This window comes from Oncorhynchus kisutch, linkage group LG1, assembly GCF_002021735.2.
Source record: "Oncorhynchus kisutch isolate 150728-3 linkage group LG1, Okis_V2, whole genome shotgun sequence".
Lineage (NCBI taxonomy): Eukaryota > Metazoa > Chordata > Actinopteri > Salmoniformes > Salmonidae > Oncorhynchus > Oncorhynchus kisutch.
This window is the reverse complement of record NC_034174.2, coordinates 48,855,479-48,867,392: the sequence shown is the minus strand read 5'-3', so window position 1 is coordinate 48,867,392 and position 11,914 is coordinate 48,855,479. Positions and strand designations below refer to the sequence as shown.

General features: G+C 41.9%; 1 protein-coding gene across 1 annotated transcript; it reads right to left on the bottom strand.

The window, feature by feature from the left end:
• Positions 1-495: 495 nt before the first annotated feature.
• On the bottom strand, positions 496-11,343 carry LOC109892075 (rac GTPase-activating protein 1). The gene is made up of 17 exons (XM_020484498.2): positions 11,184-11,343; positions 10,813-10,900; positions 10,346-10,548; positions 9,290-9,450; positions 8,284-8,353; positions 7,220-7,267; positions 6,927-7,004; positions 6,585-6,699; positions 6,174-6,325; positions 5,815-5,982; positions 5,492-5,590; positions 5,109-5,307; positions 4,816-4,921; positions 4,437-4,572; positions 4,100-4,223; positions 3,810-3,915; positions 496-3,393 (listed from the first exon to the last, which is right to left on the bottom strand). The coding sequence occupies exons 2-17, from the start codon at positions 10,895-10,897 to the stop codon at positions 3,318-3,320; spliced, it is 1,926 nt and encodes a 641-aa protein (XP_020340087.1). The 5' UTR covers positions 10,898-10,900; positions 11,184-11,343; the 3' UTR covers positions 496-3,317.
• Positions 11,344-11,914: the final 571 nt, after the last annotated feature.

Here is an 11,914-nt window from a genome sequence, read left to right as displayed (position 1 = left end):
ATGGACTGCGGAGTGAAAAATTGTCCAAGCTTTCCAACTTATTGTAACGTCACAGCAGTCATTGAGGGGAGGTATTGTCAGCTATAATAGAAATGTAACATTTAGAGAAAACATGGTTCTGTATACCAGAAGAGACTTGATCAGCACCAAGCAAAGGCTCATTCAGACTTATATTTCTATATGAAAAACTTAGGGAACTTTTTGCACCTTTATCCAGGTATGATATCTGTCCCTTGCAGCCACGACAGAAATAGAGACGGGCTTTCAATTAAGTGTCTGAGGCATTCTCTCAGGTGACAGGATAGGTGTTTATGCCAGGGTGGTGGGGGCTGATGGGTAGGCGGGCATGGTTGTATTTCTCTGCCCATTTGGCCCTGTAATGAGCCACTCTGACGAGCTTGTCTGACAGCAGCTGGTGAGAAAAAAATACAAACAGGAAACAGCCAGCCAGGGATGAGAAGAAGTGCAAATGAGAGCGAGGGAGGAGAGAAAGTGTGTAATGCATGCTGCTCTTAAGGCAGCAATAAATTCTATTTTAATGGGGCACCGCAGCAGTATCAGGCACTCAGCAGCCTGTTGTGTTTGATGCCAAATTGGGCAGAATAAACAGATTTGCTGTGCAGCTGGCCCAAACTCTATCATCCCCTCCCCCCATCACTCCTGCTCCCCCTTTCCTCCCCTCCAAACATCCCAGATGTGAATTGCACCATGCACACAGATTCCAGAATACACTTCAGGTCTGACAGAAGTACATTGATTTCAATGGGATGCAGTGCACACTATTGAGACTTTGCATGTCGTGATCATTGCAAGTGGCCTAAAAACTTGCCTCAAAAATATTTGCAGTCCTCAAAAACAGTTGATATAAAGAAAATAACTGGTTTCTAATCTCATCCTTTAATATGGGATTGAGACATAGCCCTATATAGCCAGAATCTATACAACCGGCAGCATGAAACGTGAAGTAAACTTTACGTTAGCTGTGTATTACTCCTGAAAACACTTGCAGTGAATTATCCCTTTTAAATTCTGTCATGACAACTACAAAATGGTATATTCACATGATCAACTATTGTATTTCTTTAAAACTACCTTTTTCCTCATAATGCACTGTTTTATACAGTATGAGGGTGTCAAATGGTGCAATTGCACCCCCTTGTGGATCAAATTAAACTTCAGGTTGGAAAATAAATTAAAGGTGCACTGTGACACACACAAAAGGGAAATCACTACATAAATGTGATTGTATAGGAATCTTCAACATCTCCTTCCCATCAAGTTTTACAATTGGCATGATAATTGTGTATCAATAACAACACTTTTTGGTTAGAGAGTTTGTATTAGAAGGCAGAGAATCCTATAGGTTCTTTGGAAGCCATATGAAATACAACATAGAAACTTGAAATCAACCGCAAGGTACACATACAGCTACTCTGAGCACAAGGATGCCAGGATGCATATATGACTTACTATTCCTATTCAAATTGGTACAGAGATGGCCAGTAAGAGCCATTCTCATGTTTTCGTTGCCATCTTTGGTTAGAAAGTTTACATAATCCCCTTTCTATGTGTTACCTTCTGAGGTTAGCATGATTATTTTACTGTAAAAGAAAAAAGTTAAAACGTCAAAGTAAAACATTCCAAAATGTAGATCACATTAACAGTTGCAGGCCAAGCCCCAAAAGATTGCAACAAAATGTAGACAAAAAATAAAGTATATTTTTTCTGGTTAGTGTACCACTACTCTGTGATTACAATCACAGTATAAAAAGGAGACTCACTATCAATAGATAATGTATACACGATTAGGCTTTACACAACAGCATGTACTGTATAGTGAACGGTCAACTGATCAATTCACAGAAAAGTCAAAAGGTCCTTGGTTTGAAGCAGCAAAGTCACATGGGTGGATATAGACTTTCATAAGTAGACAGATTTGACCATACTGATAAGTCATCATAACGGCCAGAATTCTTTGGGACCTTTATGAGGTATTTCCAGCATTGTCCACTAATGTTGCTGCGGGTAGGAAATGTGCTGTAATTGACACAAGCTGTTTCCAATCAAAATCAATCAATGTCTAGTTGTGTGTGTGTGTGTGGCGGGGGAGGCGTAGCTCTGCTAATCTTAAAAATCGTATAAAACGGATTTGGCAGGGAATACTATTTGTAGATCCTCTCCAGCACTCTCGGAAGTTAAAGCTTAAAAATTGATCAATTAGGGGCAGTTAAAAAGGGGAGAATCAATGACACCGGCTAACCCCCCCCCCCCCCAAGTTCATTACAATGTACTTCCATGGTTGGTTTCATTGTCTGTGTTTACACAGGCAGCCCAATTCTGATATTTTTTCCACGAATTGGTCTTTTGACCAATGACATCAGATATTTTTTAAGACCTGATCTGATTGGTCAAAATACCAATTAGTGAAAACAAGACAAGAATTGGGCTGCCTGTGTAAAAGCAGCCAAAGACCCTCCTTTAACTGACCCTAATTAAAAAATAAATGCAAAAATATCCGAGTCCATTGGAGAGGATTCGATCCACTTGAGAAAAATGAGGTGTAGAATCAATGATCTACAAATAGTATTCCCTGCCAAATAAAAGGCTTTGTGCAATTAAGATTCACAGCACTACAGCTCCCATGTCTAAGGCGATCCTCCCACCAAAACACACACGCACAACCCGACATTGATTGGAGACAGCTTGTGTCAACTGAATAACATTTCCTAGGATTTCCTACGTGCAGCAAACCTAGTGGATAATGCTGGAAATAAATGGTTAAAGCACAACACCACAAAAAGTGCCCCAAACTCCTGGCCCTAGTCATCACAACTACAAACACAAAAGTGGAAATAAAAATTGTATAGCATTAAAAAAAAAATCATTAAAAGAGAGTTTTAGTTTAAAGTTACATAAAGCTATTATCAGCAGTTAGTTTAAAGCTAAATCAAGTCTTGCATGGTTCATAAAGGAGAGTCTAAAGGGTGTGATATAAAAGTATATGAAATACAGTACACTTAAGTAGATTATCTTATCCAGAGTGACATACAGGAGCAATTAGTGTTAAGTACCTTGCTCAAGGGCACGTCGACAGATGTTTCACCTAGTTGGCACGTGGATTCGAACCAGCAACCTTTCAGTTACTGGCCCTACACTCTTAACCGCTAGGCTACCTGCCACTTATATACAGTAGCTAAAGTTAAGAACAGATTTTTCTCCTTGACTGACCACATTACTGCATTATTGTTTCTTTAGAAAAAGAGTTTAAAAAAATGGAGTAAAATTGTATCGTTTCCCTAAATACTGTGGCTTGACCCCTACTTCAGCTGAGGGGAGGCAAAAAAGCCTCCTTGGCGACTTGAGCTAGCAGATGCCTTGCTCTTGCTTCCAAATCTGTAAAATGACACAAGAAAAAAATACATCAACCTCCATCACTCCAATTCTAGGAAGAAATACAAGACAGCTAAATACCCATTTAAGGACAGATAGACTCACACATTCAGCGAATTAAGCACTGATGTAATCCAGCTAGTGAGAAATTATTATTTTTTGGTTGACAAATGTATCACCCAAGAAACACACAGAAGGAACATTACTCAAAACTAAAACAAACATCGGGGTCATGTTAATTAGGACCCACAATAGAAAATGTTTTTAGAATGTTAAACAATCATTAGAATTTTTTATTGGGCCAGGTACTCCCTGTTTCAGTAAGTTTTCTTATCTGGCTCCTAATGGAACACAACCCATTTGAAATGTGCATTAAGATCTTGGGGGGGGGGGGGCTATGTTTAGAGTGTGCTGCTTACATGGTGGTGTTTGACAGGGTCTTCTTCATTCGCTGGGACAGGGAGCTGGAGGAGGGAGTTTTGGTCATCTGGTGTTCTGGAGTGGTCACTGGCCCCAGCATGCTCACTGGTTGGGGGAGAATTAACACATTCAGGAGAATATTAGCTCAGACTGGAGAATCTTTTTCGCCATAAAAACATTCAAGTTTGAGTTAAAAGGCCATAGCAATGATAAAGGATATGTTTTGTATTTAAACATTCCTTGACACTAGTCTATGGGCCGGGACAGACTGGCTCTCAGTGGTGTTTACCTTTGTGGTCAGGAGTGTTGTAGCAGTTAGCATTGCCCTTGACCATGTTGTCTGCGTGGGCCTGCTGCTCTACTGTGTACTGGCTCCAGTACTCATGAGGAAGGTCCAACAAGCGCTCCATCACCTGTTTACATCAATAGGAATCAAATACCCAAATAACACTAATTTCTGTATGGTGAGAATCATTCTTACTAAGTATTGAAAGAGTACTAGAATATAACACAAATTGTATGTTAAAAACTAGACAGTTGATAAACTAGTGTCCACATCCTTTAGAAAAAGAAAAAAAAAGTACATTTAGCTGTTTTTTAGCATATTTGTATTGTTCCATACATACCCTTGGTTGTCTGTTGGTATCCTGCAGGATGGTCATGGGGTCTGGTTCTGGGACGGCATGGCCTACCAGGGTGGGCCCGAACACTCTGGCCAAGTTGGTGACGTCCATCTTGGTATCTAGTACACACTGGGCCACCCTAAAAGCACCAGAAGTCAACCATTTCAAAGAGACTCAACTCTGCAGTGCCTTGTGAAATCAGGACACTTAAACTTGCCTTTGATTATGGAGGGCGGTTACCACAGAATTTAAAATGACGATTACATTTACCAAACATCCACCACCACAGTTTACAAACAGAGGTAGGGGCAGAACTCTTCCCTGGAAATAGAAAGTGACAGATTTGCAAAGTGACCATGAAGGGGTGGAAGCGCTGCCGTACCTCTGCAGGTGGATGGCTAGATAGGCCAGAGTGTCTCTGTTGGGTTGGGGCAGCTCACTGATGGTCTGGTAGATCAGCGCCAGGCTTTTGTCATAGTCCTGAATTTCTGTGGACAAGACAAGAGTGATAGAGGCACTCCATAGAGTACTCACAAGGTAAGGAAACAAATGCGTAATTTGGGTGAACTATCCCTTTAATGCATACCTGAATACACTTGAACATAACCAGAATAACGTCTACGTCTTAAAATCTATTTAACCCCTTAAAGAGACAACCAACTGCCAAGGACGGACCTGCAGCCACCATGAAGGCGCGGTTGAGGCGGAAGGTGAGGAGGGGCTCAGGGAGGTTCCTCAGGAAGTCCTTGAGGAGGCCCGTGACACAGTGGATGTCATCCACCTTGGCCAGGGCCGGCACAGTCCTCCCCCGCAGGAACCTCTCCTTCAGCTCCTTCACTGTGCGCCCCTCGCCTGACACACGGTACAGACCCGTCTGAGAGGGGCGGTGGAGAGAGAAAAAAAATGGGCAGGAATGTTAACTGGCAATAGTGGCAGTTAAAAACAGGAATTATCAAGGTAAAAAATACAGTCGCTATCAGAGCTAGTATCTGAAAATATGACGGATGTTCTTTCCTTTTATCAAAGTGAATTTTGTAAGTGCTAAAATGGCTGCTCACCTCATTTAAACCCCTGTGTTCGATCTCTTTGACACAGTGGACCACTAGGGCTGGGATCATGGGAGAGGAGGAGGGAGCGTAGTCTGCAAGGGTGCTTGGCTACAACACAAGAGATACAGTTATGACATGCAAAGTTTGGAGAAGGCATTCGAAACAAAGATGGTACCAATACAAATTCATGAATGGTATCCAGAATATACCAAACCATACGCAGGTAAACCCTGAATCATAATGATCAGTTATTGCTGTATAAGCGCCAAGTGTTGCAAATATGAAGTCTTGTCAATCTAGGCATGTATAACTAACTACACAAGGTTCAGTACCTCTCTGGTCCTGACAGGTGTGCTGCCTGTGGAGACAGGGTTGCACGGCAGGGGGCAGCGATCACGGCACTCGGGGTGAGCCACAATCCTGCAATCCTGGCACCTCAGGCAGAGCTTTCCAAACTTGGTCTTCCTTCCGCAGGGCACGCAGAACTCTGACTTGATAACCTGAGTTAGAAGAGGGGCAGAACAGAGACTAGGCTTGAACGTGTAGATGTTGGACAAATCATTAGATGGTAGATAAGATTACTCAATTTTAGACTTAACTGGGTCAACAACCTCAAGTTAATTATGTGACAAAAATAATACGTAAATCCTAAAAACAAGGTACAAGCAAAAACAATAATGACAATGTGTACCGTTTTGGCGAGGAACTCATGCTTTCGAACCCCGCCTTTGGCTCTGGGTGTTATGAGTGGGAGTGGAGCCTCACTGCATGGGGTGGTACTGGGTGCCTCGCTAGCCGTCTCTGATTGGTCAATAGTAGTGGTACTGTCCCAGCCCTGAGGATCTGGAAGAACAGATATACAGTTACTGATGTAGCAGGGAACTATTGTCATCTCCTTGAAATCTCGTGGCAGTTGCTGGGATTGACAAAAAGTGGTGTTTATGCATGAAACGTTTTCAAACAAGGGAGGTAGCCCATTACCTGAACTTGTCCAATAATTTTCACTTTCCGTTTCAACAAGCTTCACTACGCTGTGCCCATTTGAACATGCCCCTGGCTGATGAAAATAAGGATGTATCTAGGCTTGCTAGTGTCATCTCACCAGTCCTGCTGCGTATCCAGTAGCCAGGCACTGTCTTGATGGTGGACACGGCCTCCACAGGACCTCCGTTGACAGGCACTGTGATGGTGGTTTTGGTCACTATGGAGTCATTAATCTACAATAATACATACACATCTTGTGATTGACAGGAAATAATACTCAAAAAGGAGAACGCAAACACAGAAGCAACATAATTTTTTTTTATGTAAAGATACTGGTCTAGTGACCAAAATTATATACATTGAATAGCAGTGTGCTGGAGTGCTATCCAAATCAAGTGAGACTAGGGTCAGAAATTAAGTCATTTTGTAGTTAGTTTCAGAAGCCGGCATTGAGTAGTACCCTCTCCGATGTTCGGCCACTGGACCGGGGTTTCTTCACCACCTGCTGGGGTGGCTCGGCAAGGTTTCTGGGAGAGCGCTGTGGAAACAAATAGGAACGACTTAGCTAACAAAACTTTCAAATGACTGAGCATTGTAGATAACCTGGCACTTATGACAACATTTCCACCCCATCCTTGACTACTGATCCTTTAGATAACAGTTGAAAAAAAAAATGGAGAAAAAAAAAGTAGAAATGTACATTTCTATTGTGGATCTGTCAGGATCTAAACTAAATAGTAACTCTCCACACACCCTTTTCTGGAGCTTCCTCAGTCGCACCGTCCTCATCACAGAGGAGTCCTAGAGGGAATAGAGAATGGTGACTCCACAGTTCATGTTTAGGAGAATATCTAGAATATTAGGTAGTATTAGTGTGGCTATATCTACACTTAAAAATATAAAAATGCAACATGCAACAATTTCAAAGACTTTACTGAGTTAGTTATTTAAAAGGAAATCAGTCAATTGAAATAAATTAATTAGGCCCTAATCTATGGATTTCACTTCTGGGAATACAAATATGCATCTGTTGGTGACAGATACCTTTAAAAAAAAAATTTAAAAAATGAAAGAGAGAGAGAACCAGTCAGTATCTGGTGTGACCAGCATGTGCCTCATGCAGCATGACATCTCCTTTCCATAAAGATGATCAGGCTATTGATTGTGGCCTGTGGAATGTTTTCCCACTCCGCTTCAATGGCAGGTGAAGAAGCTGGATGTGAAGGTCCTGGGCTGGCGTGGTCTGCGGTTGTGAGGCTGATTGGAAGTATTGCCAAATTCTCTAAAACGACGTTGGAGGCAGCTTATGGTAGAGAAATGAACACAAAATTCTCTGGCAACAGTTCTGGTGGACATTCCTGCAGTCAGCAGGCCAATTGCACAATTCCTCAAAACTTGAGACATCTGTGGCATTGTGTTGTGTGACAAAACTGCACATTTTAGAGTGGCCTTTTATTGTCCCCAGCATAAGGTGCAGCTGTGTAATGATCATTCTATTTAATCAGCTTCTTGATATGCCACACATGTCAGGTGCATGGATTATCTTGACAAAGGAGAAATGCTCACTGACAGGAATGTAAACAAAAGTTTTTTTGTTTTTTTGAGAAATAAGCTTTTCTGGGATCTTTTCTGATTTCTGGGATCTTCTATTTCAGCACATGAAACATGGGACCCACACTTTACATGTTACGTTTATATTTTATTTGATCGCTTTTTCTATTTTGGCATATTGTATTAATGTATTTTTGTGATGGAGCACAACTACAATGTCCAAGACAAATGGCCCCTTGGGGAAAATGTAAAGCGGATATACTTACCAGAGAATCATCCGTTTTGTCATAACTAATGTCAGACAACAAGGAAGCAGATTCATCTATGGTGGTTAACCTGAAAGACAAGACGGGAGGCTTGGTTATGATCACTGTTCTGAATCATAACAATCTGGGCCATATTCACTAAGGGCCCGATTCAGACTTGGGAAATGTACGCCCAGCCAACACACTTCTCAGTAGTTGGTATTCCGACTTACCTTATGCGGGTGCATAGCAGGCTTTGTAGGCGTGGCTCCCTTGCGTGCCCTGAATAAATGTCATTCAACTGCTGAAAACCCTCCTACTTGCTAGCCAACAGATTTCCTCACGGAGTTCATTCAATAGGGGTTTCAGTACATTTATCTAAAGCCATTCCTTTCAAATTTGGTGTACCTTTAATTTGAATTCTCTCAACAGAATATAAGGGATCAATGAAAGAAAGCCATGTAAATACATGCATATTAATCTCATTTTCAGCACCAATTGGTCAATTTAAAAAAATACTCTGATCTTGTATGTCATTTAGAGTTAGGAAAGCCTTTATTATTGTTTTTTTTAATGGTTTGGAGAGCCTTTAAGCACTAAATATATTGGTGAATCAGAAATACAGTGGTTTGATTCATCCTGAAGGTTGCCATATTCAATTGTTCAATCCATGAAATATTCTAAGGTGAGAAAAGTGTAGACTAGGGGTTGAACATTAGTCCTATAAATCTACCCCCATAATCCTCACCAATGATGGAACTGTATGACAACGGTCCAGTTGTCGTGAACCGTGCGCCAGGCTCCAGGTTTATACTGCTACGTATGGTCTATATTGATTCCAAAAGGCTACATGTCCCAAATTACTGCACAACTTGTAATATATTAGCCTATTATGATCCACTACTAAGCATTTACCTGAAGCAAACGGCCGAAAGGGGCTAAGAGTTTCTGAATTTGTTCAAAAACAAAATGTTTCTTATTATTTCCCATTGCAAACTTTTTTTCTCTCTAGAGGAGTGTACAGTACCTGCGGCTGGTGTTAAGGCTGGTGTTGTTTTTGGCGGCCTGTGCGGCCTGGGAATGGGCGTTGAGGAAGGCCAGGGCCGAGCGCTGCTCCTCACTCAAGTGGAGGCTGCTGCTGGAACCATCCGCCACCAGCAGATCCCTGATCAGCTGGATCTGACGCTCCTACACACACACAGTGTAACACACAGAGTAAAACACAGATCAGGTAATTACCTCATGATTTCCTAGCCTTCCAAACAGTGTTCATACTAGCTTATTAAAATCAGGCTGTAATGCACAATGAATTGGTATAGACAGCCTGGTGTAAATGCTCCTTACAAGCCAGAATGTTTAATAAAGTTGCATTTTAACTTACTCTTACGGTTGGCCGTGGTGTTTGTCCATCTTATGCTCAAAATTTGCAACAAAATATCTACAGGAAAGTGTTGTTTACCTGACTTTTAAGAGCTCCGGTACTGAAGTATACAATTCTATCACCTGCCACAAGCACAAAAACATGTTGACTTCAGTTAGTATGTATGCTGAAGCCAGCAGGTGTTTACATGGTTTTGCGCATGTGCCAGGTGATAGTAATGTCAACTTCAGTCCCGAACCTCTAAAAAATTGGGTACTTTGTTGCAAATTTCAACCACCTGAAGGAACAACAACCGGTAGACGAAATTCAAATGTAATTGTATTTTATTCAACATTAAAATACAATTAAAAAAGGTTTATTGTGACATACACCAGATAGTGAAATGTGTTGTTTTACAGGGTCAGCCATGGTAGTAGTACAGCTCCCATAGAGCAAATAGGGTTATGTGCCTTGCTCAAGGACACCAACATATTTTTCACCTTGTCAGCTGTTACTCAATCCAGAAATATACCAATTAACTGTGTATTCCAGCCTGATTAAATCAGTCTAACTCATAACTAATTAACCATAGTGGTCTTCAAACTTTGCCCTCGATTTAACAATGAACATCACAAAATAGCAGCATTTCCCAATAGAAGCCACCACAACTTTATGATGTACAACACGTTTAATGTACTGTAATTTTTCTATAACTGTACCAACCAGTTTCTCATAGTCAGACTCCGCCCGCTGGCGCCGTCTGATCTCCACGTCCACCTGGTTGCGCGCGTGCTTCAGCTTGACCTCCAGAGCCCCCCTCTCAGTCTCCGTTTTGGTCAGCACCTCCTTGCATGCCACAAGCTTCTCATCACACTGGAGCCACTTCTGCCTGCAGTCCTCGAAGTTCAGAGCCATCTGGATGAACTCTGGGCAGAAAAGCAAGAGGATGGTTATTGTTTAACAATCTGCCTTTTCTCTACAGATCTGTTGATTCCTTTGAAGTCAATCTCCCCCATTGTTTGTTTTTTCAGGTGAGGAGTGTGTGTGTGTGTGTGGGGGGGGGGGGAGATTAGATTTTCACCAGCCAGTGAGAAAACCTGCAATCTCTGATATGCCATCCCTGATATGCAATGCCTGGAGAAACACTGATCGCCACCGTCAACCAACAGCATGCTCCACTAGTCACTTACGTGGTTCGATGCCCTCGATGAGAATCTCGGAGTGAGCAAGCAGACTCTGAAACTGGTTGTGCAGGTTCAACACGGTCGATTCCATGTCCTGATAAAGTATGGGTTAAAAAGGAGAAACAATCACGTGACAGAAACCCAGCAGGGGACTTGATAAAAGATGTTCTACTATATTCCTCTCGGACTTTATTTATTTGGTCGTTATAACGTTAGCTAGCAAACATTATAAATAATAGATGGGCTAGCCAGCGTAAGCTATTTTAACAGATTGAAACGGACTCGCTTCCATTTCTTTTGCAAGCAGGCTAGCTAGCTAAATTAGTTAAATTTAGTAAACAACACTGACAAGAAAACAAAAACAAACAGACACTTACGGGCGTCGGTCCTTCCTAGGACAGAGTCTCGCGGCTGATGTTTCCAGCTGATGTCAAAAGCAACTTTTATTGCGATTCTTGATAAACAAGCTACGTTGTGTGTCTAGCCACACCTGTATTATCTGGTCCCAAGCTTTTCAAAACCAGGCGCCAAGGCAGAAGGCGTTTATTTTGTATTATTGACGCAGTACTGCCCCCATCTGTGTTGGAGTGTAAATATGCTTACAATTGATAGGCCAAAATACATTAGTCCGGCTCTAGCGTTTAAGATGCCCTAAACGTGGTATTGCAAATTTCCTGCAATACCACACATTTTGCCATGACGTATGCCATGTTAATGATATCTGAGTGAGTGTGACTAACAAAATCAATAGGGGTCCCTTGGAGGTCAAGGCCCCTGGGCACGTGCCCTGCATGCTCGGACGGTATTAGGCCATGATACCTAAAAGTTTAGATAACTGTCTAGACTAACTTACCAGTCTAAAAATTGGTAGCTGACATGACTAATTTAGTGACTGTCAGTGACTGACAAAACAAGAGAAAAACTGCTGAAGCGCAACCAAATTTCAATCGTGCACCTGTATTCTGCTATTCTGGCTCTCAACAGTAAGTTGGGACCCCTACTGGGTCCCCCTAGTCACCTTGGACCCTAAGCGACCGCTTATGATGCTTATGCCTGGAGCTGGCACTGATACAAGTGCCTTGTAAAAACCCATGTTGAAAGACAATTG

Coding starts and splice junctions, on each gene's coding strand:
- LOC109892075 (XM_020484498.2), bottom strand. CDS start 10,897: ATGGAATCGACCGTGTTGAACCTGCACAACCAGTTTCAGAGTCTGCTT. Junction 5,308..5,491: donor AACACAGGGGTTTAAATGAG/GTGAGCAGCCAT, acceptor CGCCCCTCTCAG/ACGGGTCTGTACCGTGTGTC. Junction 4,224..4,436: donor ATACCAACAGACAACCAAGG/GTATGTATGGAA, acceptor TGATGTAAACAG/GTGATGGAGCGCTTGTTGGA.